This window comes from Gymnogyps californianus, unplaced genomic scaffold (assembly GCF_018139145.2).
Source record: "Gymnogyps californianus isolate 813 unplaced genomic scaffold, ASM1813914v2 HiC_scaffold_279, whole genome shotgun sequence".
NCBI lineage: Eukaryota > Metazoa > Chordata > Aves > Accipitriformes > Cathartidae > Gymnogyps > Gymnogyps californianus.
This window is the reverse complement of record NW_026114160.1, coordinates 14,494-35,426: the sequence shown is the minus strand read 5'-3', so window position 1 is coordinate 35,426 and position 20,933 is coordinate 14,494. Positions and strand designations below refer to the sequence as shown.

Below are 20,933 nucleotides of genomic sequence, written 5' to 3'. Positions count from 1 at the left end.
CGGAGGTGAGGATCCCACGGCGGTGCTCTGCGGGAAGGAGCTGAGGATGGGGCCGGCAGGGTCACCACACGGGGGAGGGCTGGATGACGACGGTGGAGTCCTGGCACTGCCTGACACAGGGCTCATTGCAGCTGTTGGCCAGCGGGGTCGGGCGCAGGGCTGGCATGGCAGGCACTGGCTGTAGCAGGACATGTCTCGGGGCCGCAGGTGCACCTGGGAGAGAGGGCAGGGGAAGCAGAGCAGGGAGATGGGTGAGGAGCAGCCTGTCACCCCACCACGAGGGAGCCAAGGCACGAGCTGGAGACATAAGCTGGAGGCTGTGTACGGAGACCACAGGCTTCTCCTCAGCCCGGAAGAGCCCTACCGTGAGCTACCAAGCCCAGGAGATCCCCTCCAAGCCCATAGATCAGGAGACACCTCAGCAAGCCCAGCTTCTCCATAGCAAATTTCTGCCCCTCCCCTCCCTCCGACAAGCCGCTCCAAGACCCTGCATGGGACAAAGGGGCACGTATGCGTTGAGATACACTGGAGGAGACGACGACGAGCAGGAGAAAGGGCTTCAGACTCACCTTGTTCCAAGGAGATGGAGGCGAGAGGAGTGGATGAGAGGGAGGAGAAGGGCACGCTTTTATACTGCTCCTGCACCGCCCCAGGCGCACAGTCACTGCACGCGGGCACTAATTTTCCAACGGACTCACCTCCAAAGCAAAATATCTACTTAATGGCACAGGTGTGCTTTGGTTTCCCTCAACGCTGCCATTACATTTCCTCATTTCTGACACGACCATTAAGCCATCGCGGCTCTTTTGAAGTATCGGGTGAGAGGCCCAAGCATTTCTGAGCTGGGTCAGTCAGTACAGGCAGAAGATGTTCCCGCGATTGCTGGAGGGCTCTGTGCAGACGGAGGACATCAGTCTCAGGAAACGTGGTGAGGTTGTCTTCAACCCTGTGCAGGAGGCGCGCTTGTCTTCCACAATGCAGTCCTCTCCTGAGTGCCCAAAGGCTTCTCCGAATGAGGACATGTCGCATCTTCTCCCTCCCTGCCTGCCGCCCTGCTCGCTCCAGCAGTCACTGATCATTGCCCTATAGGCAGGTGGGCTGTGCTACTGATTTCACATGCCTCCACCCAAGGAAAGCTTCTCCTTCTGGACGACACGGTATATTTGGCAAAGTCATCCCTCTCATGGCAGTCTCTGGGGGTCCCCAAGCAGTGCGACAGCAGGCTTGCGGAAGGAGAACACTGCCTCCAAAACCTCTGATTACTCAACAGCCCTGTGGAGTCAGGTTCCTCCCCTCTCACTGCCAGAGGGGTGTGCTGGGGCTCGGGACAACATCTTGTTCCTCCACTCTCCTCACACCACCGTGCACGTTGGCCGCATGCTTTGGACCCTGACCAGCATGACACACAAAGCCTGGCCACTTTTCCAATACACGCTGACTGTCCTGCAAGCCCGCGAGCTACGGGAGTGCCGGCAAGAAGGTGAGGCTGAGGGCAATGGCCGTTGGGGCTGCCTGGAGCTGTGTGTCTGGGCACAGCCCAGTGCTCAGAGCTCGTTTTCCCAGGCAGGAGGGAACTGCCCTGTCCAGAAAGGAACTCAGCCTGCATGGGACACAGGCCTGCAGACAGCACGCACTCCCAAGGGCATTCCCTTGCCCTCCTGGAACGCGTCCCAGCTGCCTCCATCTCTGCAGGCAGGGAGGCGCATCGCCTCCTCGATGTAGTCTGAGAGTTGGTTTTGTACGCAGGCCCTTCTGAGCACCTCCCCTCCCCGCGCATCCCCAGGCACGGCGCACTGCAGGGTCCTGCCAGCCCTCACTCCCCGGGCCGTTGGAGGAACTTTTCTTGCCTCCCCACTGAGCTGGTTTGTGCTCCCGGCTGAGGAGGCCTTTGGGGCACGGGAGGGGAGGCGTGCTGAAGCCCTAATGCCGGGAGAAGATGTATCGCCTGGGACCCAGGGATGAGTCCCAGCCGGTGGGAGATGTTTTCCGCAAACCCTTCTTTACCTTCATGAAGGTCCTGCACCAGGGTTGGGGCAATCCCCTGTATCGATACAGCCTGGAGGATGAATGGTTGAGAGCAGCCCTGCAGAGAAGGACTTGGGGATACCGGAGGTTGCAAAATTGGACATGAGCCAGCAAAGTGCGCTTGCAGCCAGAAAGTCAATCCTTTACTGGGCTGCATCAACAGAAGGGCGGCCAGCAGGTCGAGGGAGGTGGTTCTCCGCTTCTAGTCCGCTCTCACGAGACCCCACCTGGGACACTGTGTCCAGTCTGGGGTCCCCAGTACAAAAGAGACGTGGACCTGATAGAGCAGCTCCAGAGAAGGGCTACAAAAATGATCAGGGCCTGCAACAGCTCTCCTATGAAGAAAGGCTGAGGGAGTTTGGGTTTTTCAGCTGGAGAAGAGAAGGCTCTGGGGAGACCTTATTGCAGCCTTTCACTACTTAAAGGGGGCTTTTAAGGAAGTCGGAGAGAGACGTGAAATCAAGGCCTGTAGCGATAGGGCAAGGAGCAACAGCTTAAAAGTGAAATAGGGTAGATGTAGATTGGACACAAGGAAGACATTTTTTATGATGAGGGTGGTGAGACACTGGAAAAGGTTGCCCAGAGAACGATGGATGCCCATCACTGGAAGTGTTCAAGGTCAGGTTTGACGGAACCTTGAGTAACGTGATGCAGTGACGTGACAGATATCCTGCCCTGGCGGAGGGGTTGGACTAGATGATCTTTAAAGGTCCCTTCCAACCAAAACTATTCTCTGATTCTATGGGCCTATGGTCCTATGATAGGCAGCCCACTGCACTGTGTCCCTCCTTTGAGGATGCTATGGTTAGGATGGTTCTCCTGGCCTCTCCTGGGAAGCTAGTGCCTATGTCTTGTCAATACACATTCCTTCCTGACTACTTGCATCACAGTGTCGAGCTTAACGAGGAGAAAGAAAAAGTGTGCACCACAAAGTGGATGGTAGTCACTGAACTACGTCGGGTAATTCTAACCAGACCCAAAGAGGCGGACAAATTTAGAAACTAGAGGATCACCCGACGCATGACTAAGCACACTAAATGCAAGCCTGTGTTGGCAATCAGTGCAAAGCCATCTGCAACAACCCCCTGCCAGAACCACCCTTGAGCAACATCTCTCTGCCTGGGCGTCTTGGGAGAGCATCTGCACGGGAATGGATGACACAGAGGGGCAGGCTGAGATGCAGCAGAACTTTAATGCGTCAAAAGAGGGAAACGAGGTCGATCCGAGTGGAGACCTCAGGGCAGGGAGCAGCTTTAGCAGGGGAGACACCTCCTGCCGCAGAGGCGGCCGCCCAAGCCGGAGAGGCCAAAGCCCCCGGAGGAGATGGGCACTCCCTCAGAGCTGAGGATGCTGCCAACGGCAGCGGAGGTGGAGGATCCCACGGCGGTGCTCTGTGGGAAGGAGCTGAGGATGGGGCCGGGCAGGGTGACCACCACGGGGGAGGGCTGGATGACGACGGTGGAGTCCTGGCACTGCCTGACACAGGGCTCATTGCAGCTGTTGGCCAGCGGGGTCGGGCCGCAGGGCTGGCATGGCAGGCACTGGCTGTAGCAGGACATGTCTCGGGGCCGCAGGTGCACCTGGGAGAGAGGGCAGGGGGAAGCAGAGCAGGGGAGATGGGTGAGGAGCAGCCTGTCACCCACCACGAGGGAGCCAAGGCACGAGCTGGAGACATAAGCTGGAGGCTGTGTACGGAGACCCACAGGCTTCTCCTCAGCCCGGAAGAGCCCTACCGTGAGCTACCAAGCCCAGGGAGATCCCTCCAAGCCCATAGATCAGGAGACACCTCAGCCAAGCCCAGCTTCTCTCCATAGCAAAATTTCTGCCCCCTCCCTCCCCCACGACAAGCCGCTCCAAGACCCTGCATGGGACAAAGGGGCACGTATGCGTTGAGATACACTGGAGGAGAACGACGACGAGCAGGAGAAAGGGCTTCAGACTCACCTTGTTCCAAGGAGATGGAGGCGAGAGGAGTGGATGAGAGAGGGAGGAGAAGGGCACGCTTTTATACTGCTCCTGCACCGCCCCAGGCGCACAGTCACTGCACGCGGGCACTAATTTTCCAACGGACTCACCTCCAAAGCAAAATATCCTACTTAATGGCACAGGTTGTGCTTTGGTTTCCCTCAACGCTGCCATTACATTTCTCATTTCTGACACGACCATTAAGCCATCGCGGCTCTTTTGAAGTATCGGGGTGAGAGGCCCAAGCATTTCCTGAGCTTGGGCTCAGTCAGTACAGGCAGAAGATGTTCCCGCGATTGCTGGAGGGCTCTGTGCAGACGGAGGACATCAGTCTCAGGAAACGTGGTGAGGTTGTCTTCAAACCCCTGTGCAGGAAGGCGCGCTTGTCTTCCCACCAATGCAGTCCTCTCCTGAGTGCCCAAAGGCTTCTCCGAATGAGGACATGTCGCATCCTTCTCCCTCCCTGCCTGCCGCCCTGCTCGCTCCAGCAGTCACTGATCATTGCCCTATAGGCAGGTGGGCTGTGCTACTGATTTCACATGCCTCCACCCAAGGAAAGCTTCTCCTTCTGGGACGACACGGTATATTTGGCAAAGTCATCCCCTCTCATGGCAGTCTCTGGGGGTCCCCAAGCAGTGCCGACAGCAGGCTTGCGGAAGGAGAACACTGCCCTCCCAAAACCTCTGATTACTCAACAAGCCCTGTGGAGTCAGGTTCCTCCCTCTCACTGCCAGAGGGTGTGCTGGGGCTCGGGACAACATCTTGTTCCTCCCACTCTCCTCACACCACCGTGCACGTTGGCCGCATGCTTTGGACCCTGACCAGCATGACACACAAAGGCCTGGCCACTTTTCCAATACACGCTGACTGTCCTGCAAGCCCCGCGAGCTACGGGAGTGCCGGCAAGAAGGTGAGGCTGAGGGCAATGGCCGTTGGGGCTGCCTGGAGCTGTGTGTCTGGGCACAGCCCAGTGCTCAGAGCTCGTTTTCCCAGGGCAGGGAGGGAACTGCCCTGTCCAGAAAGGAACTCAGCCCTGCATGGGACACAGGCCTGCAGACAGCACGCACTCCCAAGGGCATTCCCTTGCCCTCCTGGAACGCGTCCCAGCTGCCTCCATCTCTGCAGGGCAGGGAGGCGCATCGCCTCCTCGATGTAGTCTGAGAGTTGGTTTTGTACGCAGGGCCCTTCTGAGCACCTCCCTCCCCGCGCATCCCCAGGCACGGCGCACTGCAGGGTCCTGCCAGCCCTCACTCCCGGGCCGTTGGAGGAACTTTTCTTGCCTCCCCACTGGAGCTGGTTTGTGCTCCCGGCTGAGGAGGCCTTTGGGGCACGGGAGGGGAGGCGTGCTGAAGCCCTAATGCCGGGAGAAGATGTATCGCCTGGGACCCAGGGATGAGTCCCAGCCGGTGGGGAGATGTTTTCCGCAAACCCTTCTTTACCTTCATGAAGGTCCTGCACCAGGGTTGGGGCAATCCCTGTATCGATACAGCCTGGAGGATGAATGGTTGAGAGCAGCCCTGCAGAGAAGGACTTGGGGATACCGGAGGTTGCAAAATTGGACATGAGCCAGCAAAGTGCGCTTGCAGCCCAGAAGTCAATCCTTTACTGGGCTGCATCAACAGAAGGGCGGCCAGCAGGTCGAGGGAGGTGGTTCTCCGCTTCTAGTCCGCTCTCACGAGACCCCACCTGGGACACTGTGTCCAGTCTGGGGTCCCAGTACAAAAGAGACGTGGACCTGATAGAGCAGCTCCAGAGAAGGGCTACAAAAATGATCAGGGGCCTGCAACAGCTCTCCTATGAAGAAAGGCTGAGGGAGTTTGGGTTTTTCAGCCTGGAGAAGAGAAGGCTCTGGGGAGACCTTATTGCAGCCTTTCACTACTTAAAGGGGGCTTTTAAGGAAGTCGGAGAGAGACGTGAAATCAAGGCCTGTAGCGATAGGGCAAGGAGCAACAGCTTAAAAGTGAAATAGGGTAGATGTAGATTGGACACAAGGAAGACATTTTTTATGATGAGGGTGGTGAGACACTGGAAAAGGTTGCCCAGAGAACGATGGGATGCCCCATCACTGGAAGTGTTCAAGGTCAGGTTTGACGGAACCTTGAGTAACGTGATGCAGTGACGTGACAGATATCCCTGCCCCTGGCGGAGGGGTTGGACTAGATGATCTTTAAAGGTCCCTTCCAACCAAAACTATTCTCTGATTCTATGGGCCTATGGTCCTATGATAGGCAGCCCACTGCACTGTGTCCCTCCCTTTGAGGATGCTATGGTTAGGATGGGTTCTCCTGGCCTCTCCTGGGAAGCTAGTGCCTATGTCTTGTCAATACCACATTCCTTCCTGACTACTTGCATCACAGTGTCGAGCTTAACGAGGAGAAAGAAAAAGTGTGCACCACAAAGTGGATGGTAGTCACTGAACTACGTCGGGTAATTCTAACCAGACCCAAAGAGGCGGACAAATTTAGAAACTAGAGGATCACCCGACGCATGACTAAGCACACTAAATGCAAGCCTGTGTTGGCAATCAGTGCAAAGCCATCTGCAACAACCCCCTGCCAGAACCACCCTTGAGCAACATCTCTCTGCCTGGGCGTCTTGGGAGAGCATCTGCACGGGAATGGATGACACAGAGGGCAGGCTGAGATGCAGCAGAACTTTAATGCGTCAAAAGAGGGAAACGAGGTCGATCCGAGTGGAGACCTCAGGGCAGGGAGCAGCTTTAGCAGGGGAGACACCTCCTGCCGCAGAGGCGGCCGCCCAAGCCGGAGAGGCCAAAGCCCCCGGAGGAGATGGGCACTCCCTCAGAGCTGAGGATGCTGCCAACGGCAGCGGAGGTGGAGGATCCCACGGCGGTGCTCTGCGGGAAGGAGCTGAGGATGGGGCCGGGCAGGGTCACCACCACGGGGGAGGGCTGGATGACGACGGTGGAGTCCTGGCACTGCCTGACACAGGGCTCATTGCAGCTGTTGGCCAGCGGGGTCGGGCCGCAGGGCTGGCATGGCAGGCACTGGCTGTAGCAGGACATGTCTCGGGGCCGCAGGTGCACCTGGGAGAGAGGGCAGGGGAAGCAGAGCAGGGGAGATGGGTGAGGAGCAGCCTGTCACCCCACCACGAGGGAGCCAAGGCACGAGCTGGAGACATAAGCTGGAGGCTGTGTAGGGAGCCCACAGGCTTCGCCTGCCCTCAGAAGAGCCCGCCGAGAGTGACCAAGCCCAGGGAGATCCCCACCTCCCATAGCTGAGGACACACCGCAGCCAAGACCCAGCCATGACAACCTTCTGCTCCCTTCCCTCTCCCATGACAAGCAGTGCCAAGACCTCGCATGGGACAAAGGGGCAAGGATGCGCTGAGAAATCCCAAAGGAGGAGGAGGAGAAGGAGGAGAAAGGGCTTCAGACTCACCTTGTTCCAAGGAGATGGAGGCGAGAGGAGTGGATGAGAGAGGGAGGAGAAGGGCACGCTTTTATACTGCTCCTGCACCGCCCCAGGCGCACAGTCACTGCACGCGAGCAGTAATTTTCCAACAGACTCACCTCCAGGAGTTGCAAACAGGACTCACTCAAAGCAAAATATCCTACTTAATGGCACAGGTTGTGCTTTGGTTTCCATCAACACTGCCATTTCATTTCCTCGTTTCTGACATGCCCACTAGGCCATGCAGGCTCCTTTCAAGTGCTGGGTATGAGCAGCCCAAGGATTTCCAGTGCAGGAACGCAGCAGTACAGGCAGAAGACAACGAGTCCCAAGTGGAGCCCCGTGTTGTTGGATTCTTCCTCACTACTGAGGGGTGTGTTGGGGCTCGGGACAACATCTTGTTCCTCCCACTCTCCTCACACCACCATGCACTTTGGCCGCATGCTTTGGACTCTGACCAGCATGACACACAAAGGCCTGGACACTTTTCCAATACACACTGACTGTCCTGCATTCCCTCGAGCTGTGGGAGTGCCGGCAAGAAGGTCATGCTGAGAGCAACGGCCATTACGGCTTCCTGGAGCTGTGTACTGGGTACAGCCCAGTGCTCAGAGCTCGTTTTCCCGGGCCTGGGATGGAGCTGCCCTGGCGCGGGGGAATTCAGCCCTGCGGGGACACGGGCCTGCAACAGCACGCACTCCCGACTTGGCCTCACACCAAAAGGCTGGCACACGGCCAATCCAAATTAGAGTGTGACTCGCCACGGGTAGGGAGAGTCTGTCCCAGGAAGCTTGCCTACTGAAGGCATTCCCTTCCCCTCCTGGAACGCGTCCCAGCTGCCTCCATCTCTGCAGGGCAGGGAGGCGCATCGCCTCCTCGATGTAGTCTGAGAGCTGGTTTTGTACGCAGGGCCCTTCTGAGCACCTCCCCTCCCCGCGCATCCCCAGGCACGGCGCACTGCAGGGTCCTGCCAGCCCTCACTCCCTGGGCCGTTGGAGGAACTTTTCTTACCTCCCCAACAGAGCTCGTTTGTGCTCCCGGCTGAGGAGGCCTTTGGGGCACGGGAGGGGAGGCGTGCTGAAGCCCTAATGCCGGGAGAAGATGTATCGCCTGGGACCCAGGGATGAGTCCCAGCCGGTGGGGAGATGTTTTCCGCAAACCCTTCTTTACCTTCATGAAGGTCCTGCACCAGGGTTGGGGCAATCCCTGTATCAATACAGCCTGGAGGATGAATGGTTGAGAGCAGCCCTGCAGAGAAGGACTTGGGGATACCGGAGGTTGCAAAATTGGACATGAGCCAGCAAAGTGCGCTTGCAGCCCAGAAAGTCAATCCTTTACTGGGCTGCATCAACAGAAGGGCGGCCAGCAGGTCGAGGGAGGTGGTTCTCCGCTTCTAGTCCGCTCTCACGAGACCCCACCTGGGACACTGTGTCCAGTCTGGGGTCCCCAGTACAAAAGAGACATGGACCTGATAGAGCAGCTCCAGAGAAGGGCTACAAAAATGATCAGGGGCCTGCAACAGCTCTCCTATGAAGAAAGGCTGAGGGAGTTTGGGTTTTTCAGCCTGGAGAAGAGAAGGCTCTGGGGAGACCTTATTGCAGCCTTTCACTACTTAAAGGGGGCTTTTAAGGAAGTCGGAGAGAGACGTGAAATCAAGGCCTGTAGCGATAGGGCAAGGAGCAACAGCTTAAAAGTGAAATAGGGTAGATGTAGATTGGACACAAGGAAGACATTTTTTATGATGAGGGTGGTGAGACACTGGAAAAGGTTGCCCAGAGAACGATGGGATGCCCCATCACTGGAAGTGTTCAAGGTCAGGTTTGACGGAACCTTGAGTAACGTGATGCAGTGACGTGACAGATATCCCTGCCCTGGCGGAGGGGTTGGACTAGATGATCTTTAAAGGTCCCTTCCAACCAAAACTATTCTCTGATTCTATGGGCCTATGGTCCTATGATAGGCAGCCCACTGCACTGTGTCCCTCCCTTTGAGGATGCTATGGTTAGGATGGGTTCTCCTGGCCTCTCCTGGGAAGCTAGTGCCTATGTCTTGTCAATACCACATTCCTTCCTGACTACTTGCATCACAGTGTCGAGCTTAACGAGGAGAAAGAAAAAGTGTGCACCACAAAGTGGATGGTAGTCACTGAACTACGTCGGGTAATTCTAACCAGACCCAAAGAGGCGGACAAATTTAGAAACTAGAGGATCACCCGACGCATGACTAAGCACACTAAATGCAAGCCTGTGTTGGCAATCAGTGCAAAGCCATCTGCAACAACCCCCTGCCAGAACCACCCTTGAGCAACATCTCTCTGCCTGGGCGTCTTGGGAGAGCATCTGCACGGGAATGGATGACACAGAGGGGCAGGCTGAGATGCAGCAGAACTTTAATGCGTCAAAAGAGGGAAACGAGGTCGATCCGAGTGGAGACCTCAGGGCAGGGAGCAGCTTTAGCAGGGGAGACACCTCCTGCCGCAGAGGCGGCCGCCCAAGCCGGAGAGGCCAAAGCCCCCGGAGGAGATGGGCACTCCCTCAGAGCTGAGGATGCTGCCAACGGCAGCGGAGGTGGAGGATCCCACGGCGGTGCTCTGCGGGAAGGAGCTGAGGATGGGGCCGGGCAGGGTCACCACCACGGGGGAGGGCTGGATGACGACGGTGGAGTCCTGGCACTGCCTGACACAGGGCTCATTGCAGCTGTTGGCCAGCGGGGTCGGGCCGCAGGGCTGGCATGGCAGGCACTGGCTGTAGCAGGACATGTCTCGGGGCCGCAGGTGCACCTGGGAGAGAGGGCAGGGGGAAGCAGAGCAGGGGAGATGGGTGAGGAGCAGCCTGTCACCCCACCACGAGGGAGCCAAGGCACGAGCTGGAGACATAAGCTGGAGGCTGTGTAGGGAGGCCCACAGGCTTCGCCTGCCCCTCAGAAGAGCCCCGCCGAGAGTGACCAAGCCCAGGGAGATCCCCACCTCCCCATAGCTGAGGACACACCGCAGCCAAGACCCAGCCATGACACACCTTCTGCTCCCTTCCCTCTCCCATGACAAGCAGTGCCAAGACCCTGCATGGGACAAAGGGGCAAGGATGCGCTGAGAAATCCCAAAGGAGGAGGAGGAGAAGGAGGAGAAAGGGCTTCAGACTCACCTTGTTCCAAGGAGATGGAGGCGAGAGGAGTGGATGAGAGAGGGAGGAGAAGGGCACGCTTTTATACTGCTCCTGCACCGCCCCAGGCGCACAGTCACTGCACGCGAGCAGTAATTTTCCAACAGACTCACCTCCAGCAGTTGCAAACAGGACTCACTCAAAGCAAAATATCCTACTTAATGGCACAGGTTGTGCTTTGGTTTCCATCAACACTGCCATTTCATTTCCTCGTTTCTGACATGCCCACTAGGCCATGCAGGCTCCTTTCAAGTGCTGGGATGAGCAGCCCAAGGATTTCCAGTGCAGGAACGCAGCAGTACAGGCAGAAGACAACGAGTCCCAAGTGGAGCCCCGTGTTGTTGGATTCTTCCTCACTACCTGAGGGGTGTGTTGGGGCTCGGGACAACATCTTGTTCCTCCCACTCTCCTCACACCACCATGCACTTTGGCCGCATGCTTTGGACTCTGACCAGCATGACACACAAAGGCCTGGACACTTTTCCAATACACACTGACTGTCCTGCATTCCCCTCGAGCTGTGGGAGTGCCGGCAAGAAGGTCATGCTGAGAGCAACGGCCATTACGGCTTCCTGGAGCTGTGTACTTGGGTACAGCCCAGTGCTCAGAGCTCGTTTTCCCGGGCCTGGGATGGAGCTGCCCTGGCCGCGGGGGAATTCAGCCCTGCGGGGGACACGGGCCTGCCAACAGCACGCACTCCCGACTTGGCCTCACACCAAAAGGCTGGCACACAGCCAATCCAAAATTAGAGTGTGACTCGCCACGGGTAGGGAGAGTCTGTCCCAGGAAGCTTGCCTACTGAAGGCATTCCCTTCCCCTCCTGGAACGCGTCCCAGCTGCCTCCATCTCTGCAGGGCAGGGAGGCGCATCGCCTCCTCGATGTAGTCTGAGAGCTGGTTTTGTACGCAGGGCCCTTCTGAGCACCTCCCCTCCCCGCGCATCCCCAGGCACGGCGCACTGCAGGGTCCTGCCAGCCCTCACTCCCCGGGCCGTTGGAGGAACTTTTCTTGCCTCCCCACTGGAGCTGGTTTGTGCTCCCGGCTGAGGAGGCCTTTGGGGCACGGGAGGGGAGGCGTGCTGAAGCCCTAATGCCAGGAGAAGATGTATCGCCTGGGACCCAGGGATGAGTCCCAGCCGGTGGGGAGATGTTTTCCACAAACCCTTCTTTACCTTCATGAAGGTCCTGCACCAGGGTTGGGGCAATCCCCTGTATCGATACAGCCTGGAGGATGAATGGTTGAGAGCAGCCCTGCAGAGAAGGACTTGGGGATACCGGAGGTTGCAAAATTGGACATGAGCCAGCAAAGTGCGCTTGCAGCCCAGAAAGTCAATCCTTTACTGGGCTGCATCAACAGAAGGGCGGCCAGCAGGTCGAGGGAGGTGGTTCTCCGCTTCTAGTCCGCTCTCACGAGACCCCACCTGGGACACTGTGTCCAGTCTGGGGTCCCCAGTACAAAAGAGACGTGGACCTGATAGAGCAGCTCCAGAGAAGGGCTACAAAAATGATCAGAGGCCTGCAACAGCTCTCCTATGAAGAAAGGCTGAGGGAGTTTGGGTTTTTCAGCCTGGAGAAGAGAAGGCTCTGGGGAGACCTTATTGCAGCCTTTCACTACTTAAAGGGGGCTTTTAAGGAAGTCGGAGAGAGACGTGAAATCAAGGCCTGTAGCGATAGGGCAAGGAGCAACAGCTTAAAAGTGAAATAGGGTAGATGTAGATTGGACACAAGGAAGACATTTTTTATGATGAGGGTGGTGAGACACTGGAAAAGGTTGCCCAGAGAACGATGGGATGCCCCATCACTGGAAGTGTTCAAGGTCAGGTTTGACGGAACCTTGAGTAACGTGATGCAGTGACGTGACAGATATCCCTGCCCCTGGCGGAGGGGTTGGACTAGATGATCTTTAAAGGTCCCTTCCAACCAAAACTATTCTCTGATTCTATGGGCCTATGGTCCTATGATAGGCAGCCCACTGCACTGTGTCCCTCCCTTTGAGGATGCTATGGTTAGGATGGGTTCTCCTGGCCTCTCCTGGGAAGCTAGTGCCTATGTCTTGTCAATACCACATTCCTTCCTGACTACTTGCATCACAGTGTCGAGCTTAACGAGGAGAAAGAAAAAGTGTGCACCACAAAGTGGATGGTAGTCACTGAACTACGTCGGGTAATTCTAACCAGACCCAAAGAGGCGGACAAATTTAGAAACTAGAGGATCACCCGATGCATGACTAAGCACACTAAATGCAAGCCTGTGTTGGCAATCAGTGCAAAGCCATCTGCAACAACCCCCTGCCAGAACCACCCTTGAGCAACATCTCTCTGCCTGGGCGTCTTGGGAGAGCATCTGCACGGGAATGGATGACACAGAGGGGCAGGCTGAGATGCAGCAGAACTTTAATGCGTCAAAAGAGGGAAACGAGGTCGATCCGAGTGGAGACCTCAGGGCAGGGAGCAGCTTTAGCAGGGGAGACACCTCCTGCCGCAGAGGCGGCCGCCCAAGCCGGAGAGGCCAAAGCCCCCGGAGGAGATGGGCACTCCCTCAGAGCTGAGGATGCTGCCAACGGCAGCGGAGGTGGAGGATCCCACGGCGGTGCTCTGCGGGAAGGAGCTGAGGATGGGGCCGGGCAGGGTCACCACCACGGGGGAGGGCTGGATGACGACGGTGGAGTCCTGGCACTGCCTGACACAGGGCTCATTGCAGCTGTTGGCCAGCGGGGTCGGGCCGCAGGGCTGGCATGGCAGGCACTGGCTGTAGCAGGACATGTCTCGGGGCCGCAGGTGCACCTGGGAGAGAGGGCGGGGGAAGCAGAGCAGGGGAGATGGGTGAGGAGCAGCCTGTCACCCCACCACGAGGGAGCCAAGGCACGAGCTGGAGACGAGAGTTGGAGGCTGTGTAGGGAGGCCCACAGGCTTCGCCTGCCCCTCAGAAGAGCCCTGCCGAGAGTGACCAAGCCCAGGGAGATCCCCACCTCCCCATAGCTGAGGACACACCGCAGCCAAGACCCAGCCATGACACACCTTCTGCTCCCTTCCCTCTCCCATGACAAGCAGTGCCAAGACCCCGCATGGGAAAAAGGGGCAAGGATGCGCTGAGAAATCCCAAAGGAGGAGGAGGAGAAGGAGGAGAAAGGGCTTCAGACTCACCTTGTTCCAAGGAGATGGAGGCGAGAGGAGTGGATAAGAGAGGGAGGAGAAGGGCACGCTTTTATACTGCTCCTGCACCGCCCCAGGCGCACAGTCACTGCACGCAGGCGGTAATTTTCCAACAGACTCACCTCCAGGAGTGGCAAACAGGACTCACTCAAAGCAAAATATCCTACTTAATGGCACAGGTTGTGCTTTGGTTTCCATCAACACTGCCATTTCATTTCCTCGTTTCTGACATGCCCACTAGGCCATGCAGGCTCCTTTCAAGTGCTGGGATGAGAAGCCCAAGGATTTCCAGTGCAGGAACGCAGCAGTACAGGCAGAAGACAACGAGTCCCAAGTGGAGCCCCGTGTTGTTGGATTCTTCCTCACTACCTGAGGGGTGTGTTGGGGCTCGGGACAACATCTTGTTCCTCCCACTCTCCTCACACCACCATGCACTTTGGCCACGTGCTTTGGACTCTGACCAGCATGACACACAAAGGCCTGGACACTTTTCCAATACACGCTGACTGTCCTGCATTCCCCTCGAGCTGTGGGAGTGCCGGCAAGAAGGTCATGCTGAGAGCAACAGCCATTACGGCTTCCTGGAGCTGTGTACTTGGGTACAGCCCAGTGCTCAGAGCTCGTTTTCCCGGGCCTGGGATGGAGCTACCCTGGCCACGGGGGAATTCAGCCCTGCGGGGGACACGGGCCTGCCGACAGCACACACTCCCGACTTGGCCTCACACCAAAAGGCTGGCACACGGCCAATCCAAAATTAGAGTGTGACTCGCCATGGGTAGGGAGAGTCTATCCCCAGGAAGCTTGCCTACTGAAGGCATTCCCTTCCCCTCCTGGAACGCGTCCCAGCTGCCTCCATCCCTGCAGGGCAGGGAGGCGCATCGCCTCCTCGATGTAGTCTGAGAGCTGGTTTTGTACGCAGGGCCCTTCTGAGCACCTCCCCTCCCCGCGCATCCCCAGGCACGGCGCACTGCAGGGTCCTGCCAGCCCTCACTCCCTGGGCCGTTGGAGGAACTTTTCTTACCTCCCCAACAGAGCTCGTTTGTGCTCCCGGCTGAGGAGGCCTTTGGGGCACGGGAGGGGAGGCGTGCTGAAGCCCTAATGCCGGGAGAAGATGTATCGCCTGGGACCCAGGGATGAGTCCCAGCCGGTGGGGAGATGTTTTCCGCAAACCCTTCTTTACCTTCATGAAGGTCCTGCACCAGGGTTGGGGCAATCCCCTGTATCAATACAGCCTGGAGGATGAATGGTTGAGAGCAGCCCTGCAGAGAAGGACTTGGGGATACCGGAGGTTGCAAAATTGGACATGAGCCAGCAAAGTGCGCTTGCAGCCCAGAAAGTCAATCCTTTACTGGGCTGCATCAACAGAAGGGCGGCCAGCAGGTCGAGGGAGGTGGTTCTCCGCTTCTAGTCCGCTCTCACGAGACCCCACCTGGGACACTGTGTCCAGTCTGGGGTCCCCAGTACAAAAGAGACATGGACCTGATAGAGCAGCTCCAGAGAAGGGCTACAAAAATGATCAGGGGCCTGCAACAGCTCTCCTATGAAGAAAGGCTGAGGGAGTTTGGGTTTTTCAGCCTGGAGAAGAGAAGGCTCTGGGGAGACCTTATTGCAGCCTTTCACTACTTAAAGGGGGCTTTTAAGGAAGTCGGAGAGAGACGTGAAATCAAGGCCTGTAGCGATAGGGCAAGGAGCAACAGCTTAAAAGTGAAATAGGGTAGATGTAGATTGGACACAAGGAAGACATTTTTTATGATGAGGGTGGTGAGACACTGGAAAAGGTTGCCCAGAGAACGATGGGATGCCCCATCACTGGAAGTGTTCAAGGTCAGGTTTGACGGAACCTTGAGTAACGTGATGCAGTGACGTGACAGATATCCCTGCCCCTGGCGGAGGGGTTGGACTAGATGATCTTTAAAGGTCCCTTCCAACCAAAACTATTCTCTGATTCTATGGGCCTATGGTCCTATGATAGGCAGCCCACTGCACTGTGTCCCTCCCTTTGAGGATGCTATGGTTAGGATGGGTTCTCCTGGCCTCTCCTGGGAAGCTAGTGCCTATGTCTTGTCAATACCACATTCCTTCCTGACTACTTGCATCACAGTGTCGAGCTTAACGAGGAGAAAGAAAAAGTGTGCACCACAAAGTGGATGGTAGTCACTGAACTACGTCGGGTAATTCTAACCAGACCCAAAGAGGCGGACAAATTTAGAAACTAGAGGATCACCCGACGCATGACTAAGCACACTAAATGCAAGCCTGTGTTGGCAATCAGTGCAAAGCCATCTGCAACAACCCCCTGCCAGAACCACCCTTGAGCAACATCTCTCTGCCTGGGCGTCTTGGGAGAGCATCTGCACGGGAATGGATGACACAGAGGGCAGGCTGAGATGCAGCAGAACTTTAATGCGTCAAAAGAGGGAAACGAGGTCGATCCGAGTGGAGACCTCAGGGCAGGGAGCAGCTTTAGCAGGGGAGACACCTCCTGCCGCAGAGGCGGCCGCCCAAGCCGGAGAGGCCAAAGCCCCCGGAGGAGATGGGCACTCCCTCAGAGCTGAGGATGCTGCCAACGGCAGCGGAGGTGGAGGATCCCACGGCGGTGCTCTGCGGGAAGGAGCTGAGGATGGGGCCGGGCAGGGTCACCACCACGGGGAGGGCTGGATGACGACGGTGGAGTCCTGGCACTGCCTGACACAGGGCTCATTGCAGCTGTTGGCCAGCGGGGTCGGGCCGCAGGGCTGGCATGGCAGGCACTGGCTGTAGCAGGACATGTCTCGGGGCCGCAGGTGCACCTGGGAGAGAGGGCAGGGGGAAGCAGAGCAGGGGAGATGGGTGAGGAGCAGCCTGTCACCCCACCACGAGGGAGCCAAGGCACGAGCTGGAGACATAAGCTGGAGGCTGTGTAGGGAGGCCCACAGGCTTCGCCTGCCCCTCAGAAGAGCCCCGCCGAGAGTGACCAAGCCCAGGGAGATCCCCACCTCCCCATAGCTGAGGACACACCGCAGCCAAGACCCAGCCATGACACACCTTCTGCTCCCTTCCCTCTCCCATGACAAGCAGTGCCAAGACCCTGCATGGGACAAAGGGGCAAGGATGCGCTGAGAAATCCCAAAGGAGGAGGAGGAGAAGGAGGAGAAAGGGCTTCAGACTCACCTTGTTCCAAGGAGATGGAGGCGAGAGGAGTGGATGAGAGAGGAGGAGAAGGGCACGCTTTTATACTGCTCCTGCACCGCCCAGGCGCACAGTCACTGCACGCGAGCAGTAATTTTCCAACAGACTCACCTCCAGGAGTGGCAAACAGGACTCACTCAAAGCAAAATATCCTACTTAATGGCACAGGTTGTGCTTTGGTTTTCATCAACACTGCCATTTCATTTCCTCGTTTCTGACATGCCCACTAGGCCATGCAGGCTCCTTTCAAGTGCCGGGATGAGAAGCCCAAGGATTTCCAGTGCAGGAACGCAGCAGTACAGGCAGAAGACAACGAGTCCCAAGTGGAGCCCCGTGTTGTTGGATTCTTCCTCACTACCTGAGGGGTGTGTTGGGGCTCGGGACAACATCTTGTTCCTCCCACTCTCCTCACACCACCATGCACTTTGGCCGCGTGCTTTGGACTCTGACCAGCAAGAGACACAATGGCCTGCCCACTTTTCCAAACACATTGACCATCCTGCAATCCCCTCGAGCTGTGGGAGTGCCGGCAAGAAGGTCATGCTGAGAGCAACGGCCATTATGGCTTCCTGGAGCTGTGTACTTGGGTACAGCCCAGTGCTCAGAGCTCGTTTTCCCGGGCCTGGGATGGAGCTGCCCTGGCCGCAGGGGAATTCAGCCCTGCGGGGGACACGGGCCTGCCGACAGCACGCACTCCCGACTTGGCCTCACACCAAAAGGCTGGCACACAGCCAATCCAAAATTAGAGTGTGACTCGCCACAGGTAGGGAGAGTCTGTCCCAGGAAGCTTGCCTACTGAAGGCATTCCCTTCCCCTCCTGGAACGCGTCCCAGCTGCCTCCATCTCTGCAGGGCAGGGAGGCGCATCGCCTCCTCGATGTAGTCTGAGAGCTGGTTTTGTACCCAGGGCCCTTCTGAGCACCTCCCCTCCCCGAGCATCCCCAGGCACGGCGCACTGCAGGGTCCTGCCAGCCCTCACTCCCTGGGCCGTTGGAAGAACTTTTCTTGCCTCCCCAACGGAGCTCGTTTGTGCTCCTGGCTGAGGAGGCCTCTGGGGCACGGGAGGGGAGGCGTGCTGAAGCCCTAATGCCAGGAGAAGATGTATCGCCTGGGACTCAGGGATGAGTCCCAGCCGGCGGGGAGATGTTTTCTGCAACCCTTTCTTTCCCTCCGCGGAGTATTCAGGAGAGCTCCTCACCACAGCCCCGTCTCCTTGGCCAGGAAGATGAGGCCTCTGCATCCGTTCCCTTCCACGCTCCCACTCTCTCCCCAGTGCTGACCCTGCCCCCGCGGGCAGATCTACCCGGAGGAGGTCTGTGGGCTCTAAGATCGTAGCATAGTTCTGTCCCCAGTCTGTACTGATGCAAGACGTTCTTCCTTTCCAGGTGCAGGACTTGCCATTTGTCTTCCTTGAATGCCATGAGGCTCCTGTGGGCCCATTCCTCCACCCCGTCTAGGTCTACCTGTACGGCAGCTCTGCCCTGGAGCATATCAGCTGGTATGTACGGGTCGCCTTTTCCCAGGCAGGCCTTGATTTGATGCCCACCCGCTGCTGCAAAGGCTCCCCCTCCTTCCTTCAACTCTTTCAGAGTCCACAGCGGCCTGGGAGACCTTGCAGGTGAAGACTGAGACAGAGAAGGCATTGACTCCCCACAGCCTGCTCTCTGTCCGCTCTTCAGGAAATCAGCTGCCCCACTCAGCAGCGGGCCCACATTTTCCTCCATCAGTCTTCAGCTGCTCTTGTAGGACTGGATGTTGCTCTTGACGCTTGTGGCCTGTTTCTCTCGATGCCCCTTGCAAGACTCAAAGCCAGACGAGCTTTGCTTTAATATTCTTTGCTCGTCTGTGTGGCCCTTTGCTGCACTCCGGAGATGGCAGTGCGTCTCTCCTACCGAAGAGCCGCGAGCTCGACGCATTTCATGGCAGTTGTGGTCTCAGCAGTGCTGAGCAGTGAAGAGGGACCACCTTCCGCCATCTGATAGCAACCCTCTTCCTCATGCAGCCCAGGATGCTGTTGGATGCCGTTGCTGCAAGGGCGCAGGGCTGCCTCACGGTGTCCACCAGGACCCACGTCCTCAGCTGCAAAGCTCTTTTGCAGCCCATCGGCCCCAGCCTGTAGTGAGGTGCATGAGGTTCTTCCTCCCCCACTGCAGGACTTTGCACAAAGAGGTGTCTGCATTTCCCTTGGCTGAACCTCAGGACATTCCTGTCTGCCCATGTCTCCAGCCTCTCAACATCCCTCTGAACAGCAGAGGACAGCTGTCTGCTCGATCAACGCCCTCCTCCCCCAAGCTGCGTCTCATCTGCAGACTTGCTGAGGGTGTCAACCTCCCAACCCCGCAGGTCATTAAAAAAGGGCTTAAACAATACTCACCCTAGTCTGGATCCCTGCGGTGCACCAAGAGTGACTGGCCTCCGCCTGGAATTGGTGCCACTCATCACGACCCTTGGACACCAGCAGCCCTGCCAGATTTCAATCCCCTGCACTGCCCTCGTCCCCAGCCGGTATTTCATCAGTTGGCCTGTAAGGACGGTTACAGCAGACAGCATCAAAAGCCTTGGTTAGATGAGATGAACAACATTTGCTGCACTTCCCTCACCCACCAGAGCCAGGCACGTCACCAAAGGAGGCCGTGAGGTTGGTCAGGCCTGCTTTCCCCTCCATAAATCCATGCTGACCACTCACAATCCCCTTCTTGTCCTTTCATGTTCGGAAAAGGCTTCTGGCATGATTTGCTCCGTCACCTTTGCAGGGATCGAGGGGACGCTGACGGGCCTGTCATTCCCCGGCTCCTCCTTCGTGCCCTTCTTGAAGACAGGAGGCCCACTGCCTCTCTTCCAGTCCTCAGATGCATTCCGTGACTGCTGTGACTTTCAAAGGGAGTTGAGAGTGGCCTTGTAGGGACACCGTGTCACTCCAATCTGTTCAAATGTTCCCACACCTGATCCTCCTCTACTCTGAGTAAGTCTTCCCTGCTCCAGGCGTTCCGAGGAATGTCAGGAGCCCGAATTCTCAACAGCAAAACCTACCAGGAAAGACCAAGGCCAAGAACCCTTTGAGTATCTCCACCTTTCCTGTTATCTCCTCTCCTCAGGCAAGCTGCCCCGTTCAACGCTGGGGTTGCCTTTGCCCAAGCTTTGCTTTTGCTGACGACCTACCTGGAAGAAGACCTTCTTCTTCACCTCCATGTGCTTTGCCGATTCAACGCCAGGTGGGCTTTGGCTTTCCTAACCCCAGCCCTCCATACTCAGGCAGCCTGGCAAACGTTCTCCCCAGAACAAACGGGCAACAAGAGGAAGGCAGACAACCATTGGCACAGCCTGGCTGCCCAGGGATGCAACGGCCGGTCACTGTTGCAGCGAGCTGAGAGACAGGGAGGAGAGAGAAGCACGTGGCACATCCTTAAAAAGAGGAGCCTTTGGGTGCTCTGCTGACGTGTGCGGTGCGGGGCAGTGCTGGGCCGCTTCCTGCAAAGGGAGTTGCAAACAAGCGCACTTCACTGCACCAAGCCAACACCCCCGGCCTGCATGGGACCCCTCCAGCACTTGGGACTCGTTGTCTTCTGCCCGCACGGACACGATTCTGCCTGGGATATCCTTTGGCCTCTCATCCCAGCACGTGAAAGGAGCCTGCATGGCAGACCAGGAATGTCAGAAATGAGGAAAGGAAATGGTAGCATTGACGGAAACCAAGACACAACCTGTGCCATTAAGTAGGATATTTTGCTTTGGAGGTGAGTCTGTTGGAAAATTGCTGCCTGCGTGCAGTGACTGTGCGCCTGGGGCAGTGCAGGAGCAGTATAAAAGCGGGCCCTTCTCCTCCCTCTCTCATCCACTCCTCTCGCCTCCACCTCCTTGGAACAAGGTGAGTCTGAAGCCCTTTCTCCTCCGTCTCCTCCTCCTCCTTTGGGATTTCTCAGCGCATCCTTGCCCCTTTGTCCCATGCAGGGTCTTGGCACTGCTTGTCATGGGAGAGGGAAGGGAGCAGAAGGTGTGTCATGGCTGGGTCTTGGCTGCGGTGTGTCCTCAGCTATGGGGAGGTGGGGATCTCCCTG

General features: G+C 57.3%; 4 protein-coding genes across 4 annotated transcripts; all 4 read right to left on the bottom strand.

The window, feature by feature from the left end:
• Window positions 1-3,278: 3,278 nt before the first annotated feature.
• Window positions 3,279-5,435, bottom strand: LOC127028236 (feather beta keratin-like). Its single transcript, XM_050913978.1, has 3 exons — window positions 5,430-5,435; window positions 3,970-4,041; window positions 3,279-3,605 (listed from the first exon to the last, which is right to left on the bottom strand). The coding sequence occupies exons 1-3, from the start codon at window positions 5,433-5,435 to the stop codon at window positions 3,279-3,281; spliced, it is 405 nt and encodes a 134-aa protein (XP_050769935.1).
• A 1,274-nt stretch (window positions 5,436-6,709) lies between these two features.
• LOC127028234 (feather beta keratin-like) lies at window positions 6,710-7,971 on the bottom strand. The gene is made up of 3 exons (XM_050913977.1): window positions 7,900-7,971; window positions 7,392-7,463; window positions 6,710-7,036 (listed from the first exon to the last, which is right to left on the bottom strand). The coding sequence occupies exons 1-3, from the start codon at window positions 7,969-7,971 to the stop codon at window positions 6,710-6,712; spliced, it is 471 nt and encodes a 156-aa protein (XP_050769934.1).
• Window positions 7,972-9,855: 1,884 nt separating this feature from the next.
• Window positions 9,856-11,124, bottom strand: LOC127028233 (feather beta keratin-like). The gene is made up of 3 exons (XM_050913976.1): window positions 11,014-11,124; window positions 10,544-10,615; window positions 9,856-10,182 (listed from the first exon to the last, which is right to left on the bottom strand). Exons 1-3 carry the CDS (start codon window positions 11,122-11,124, stop codon window positions 9,856-9,858), a joined length of 510 nt encoding a protein of 169 aa, XP_050769933.1.
• A 1,891-nt stretch (window positions 11,125-13,015) lies between these two features.
• Window positions 13,016-20,067, bottom strand: LOC127028232 (feather beta keratin-like). The gene is made up of 3 exons (XM_050913975.1): window positions 20,038-20,067; window positions 13,703-13,774; window positions 13,016-13,342 (listed from the first exon to the last, which is right to left on the bottom strand). Exons 1-3 carry the CDS (start codon window positions 20,065-20,067, stop codon window positions 13,016-13,018), a joined length of 429 nt encoding a protein of 142 aa, XP_050769932.1.
• Between the last annotated feature and the right edge of the window lie 866 nt (window positions 20,068-20,933).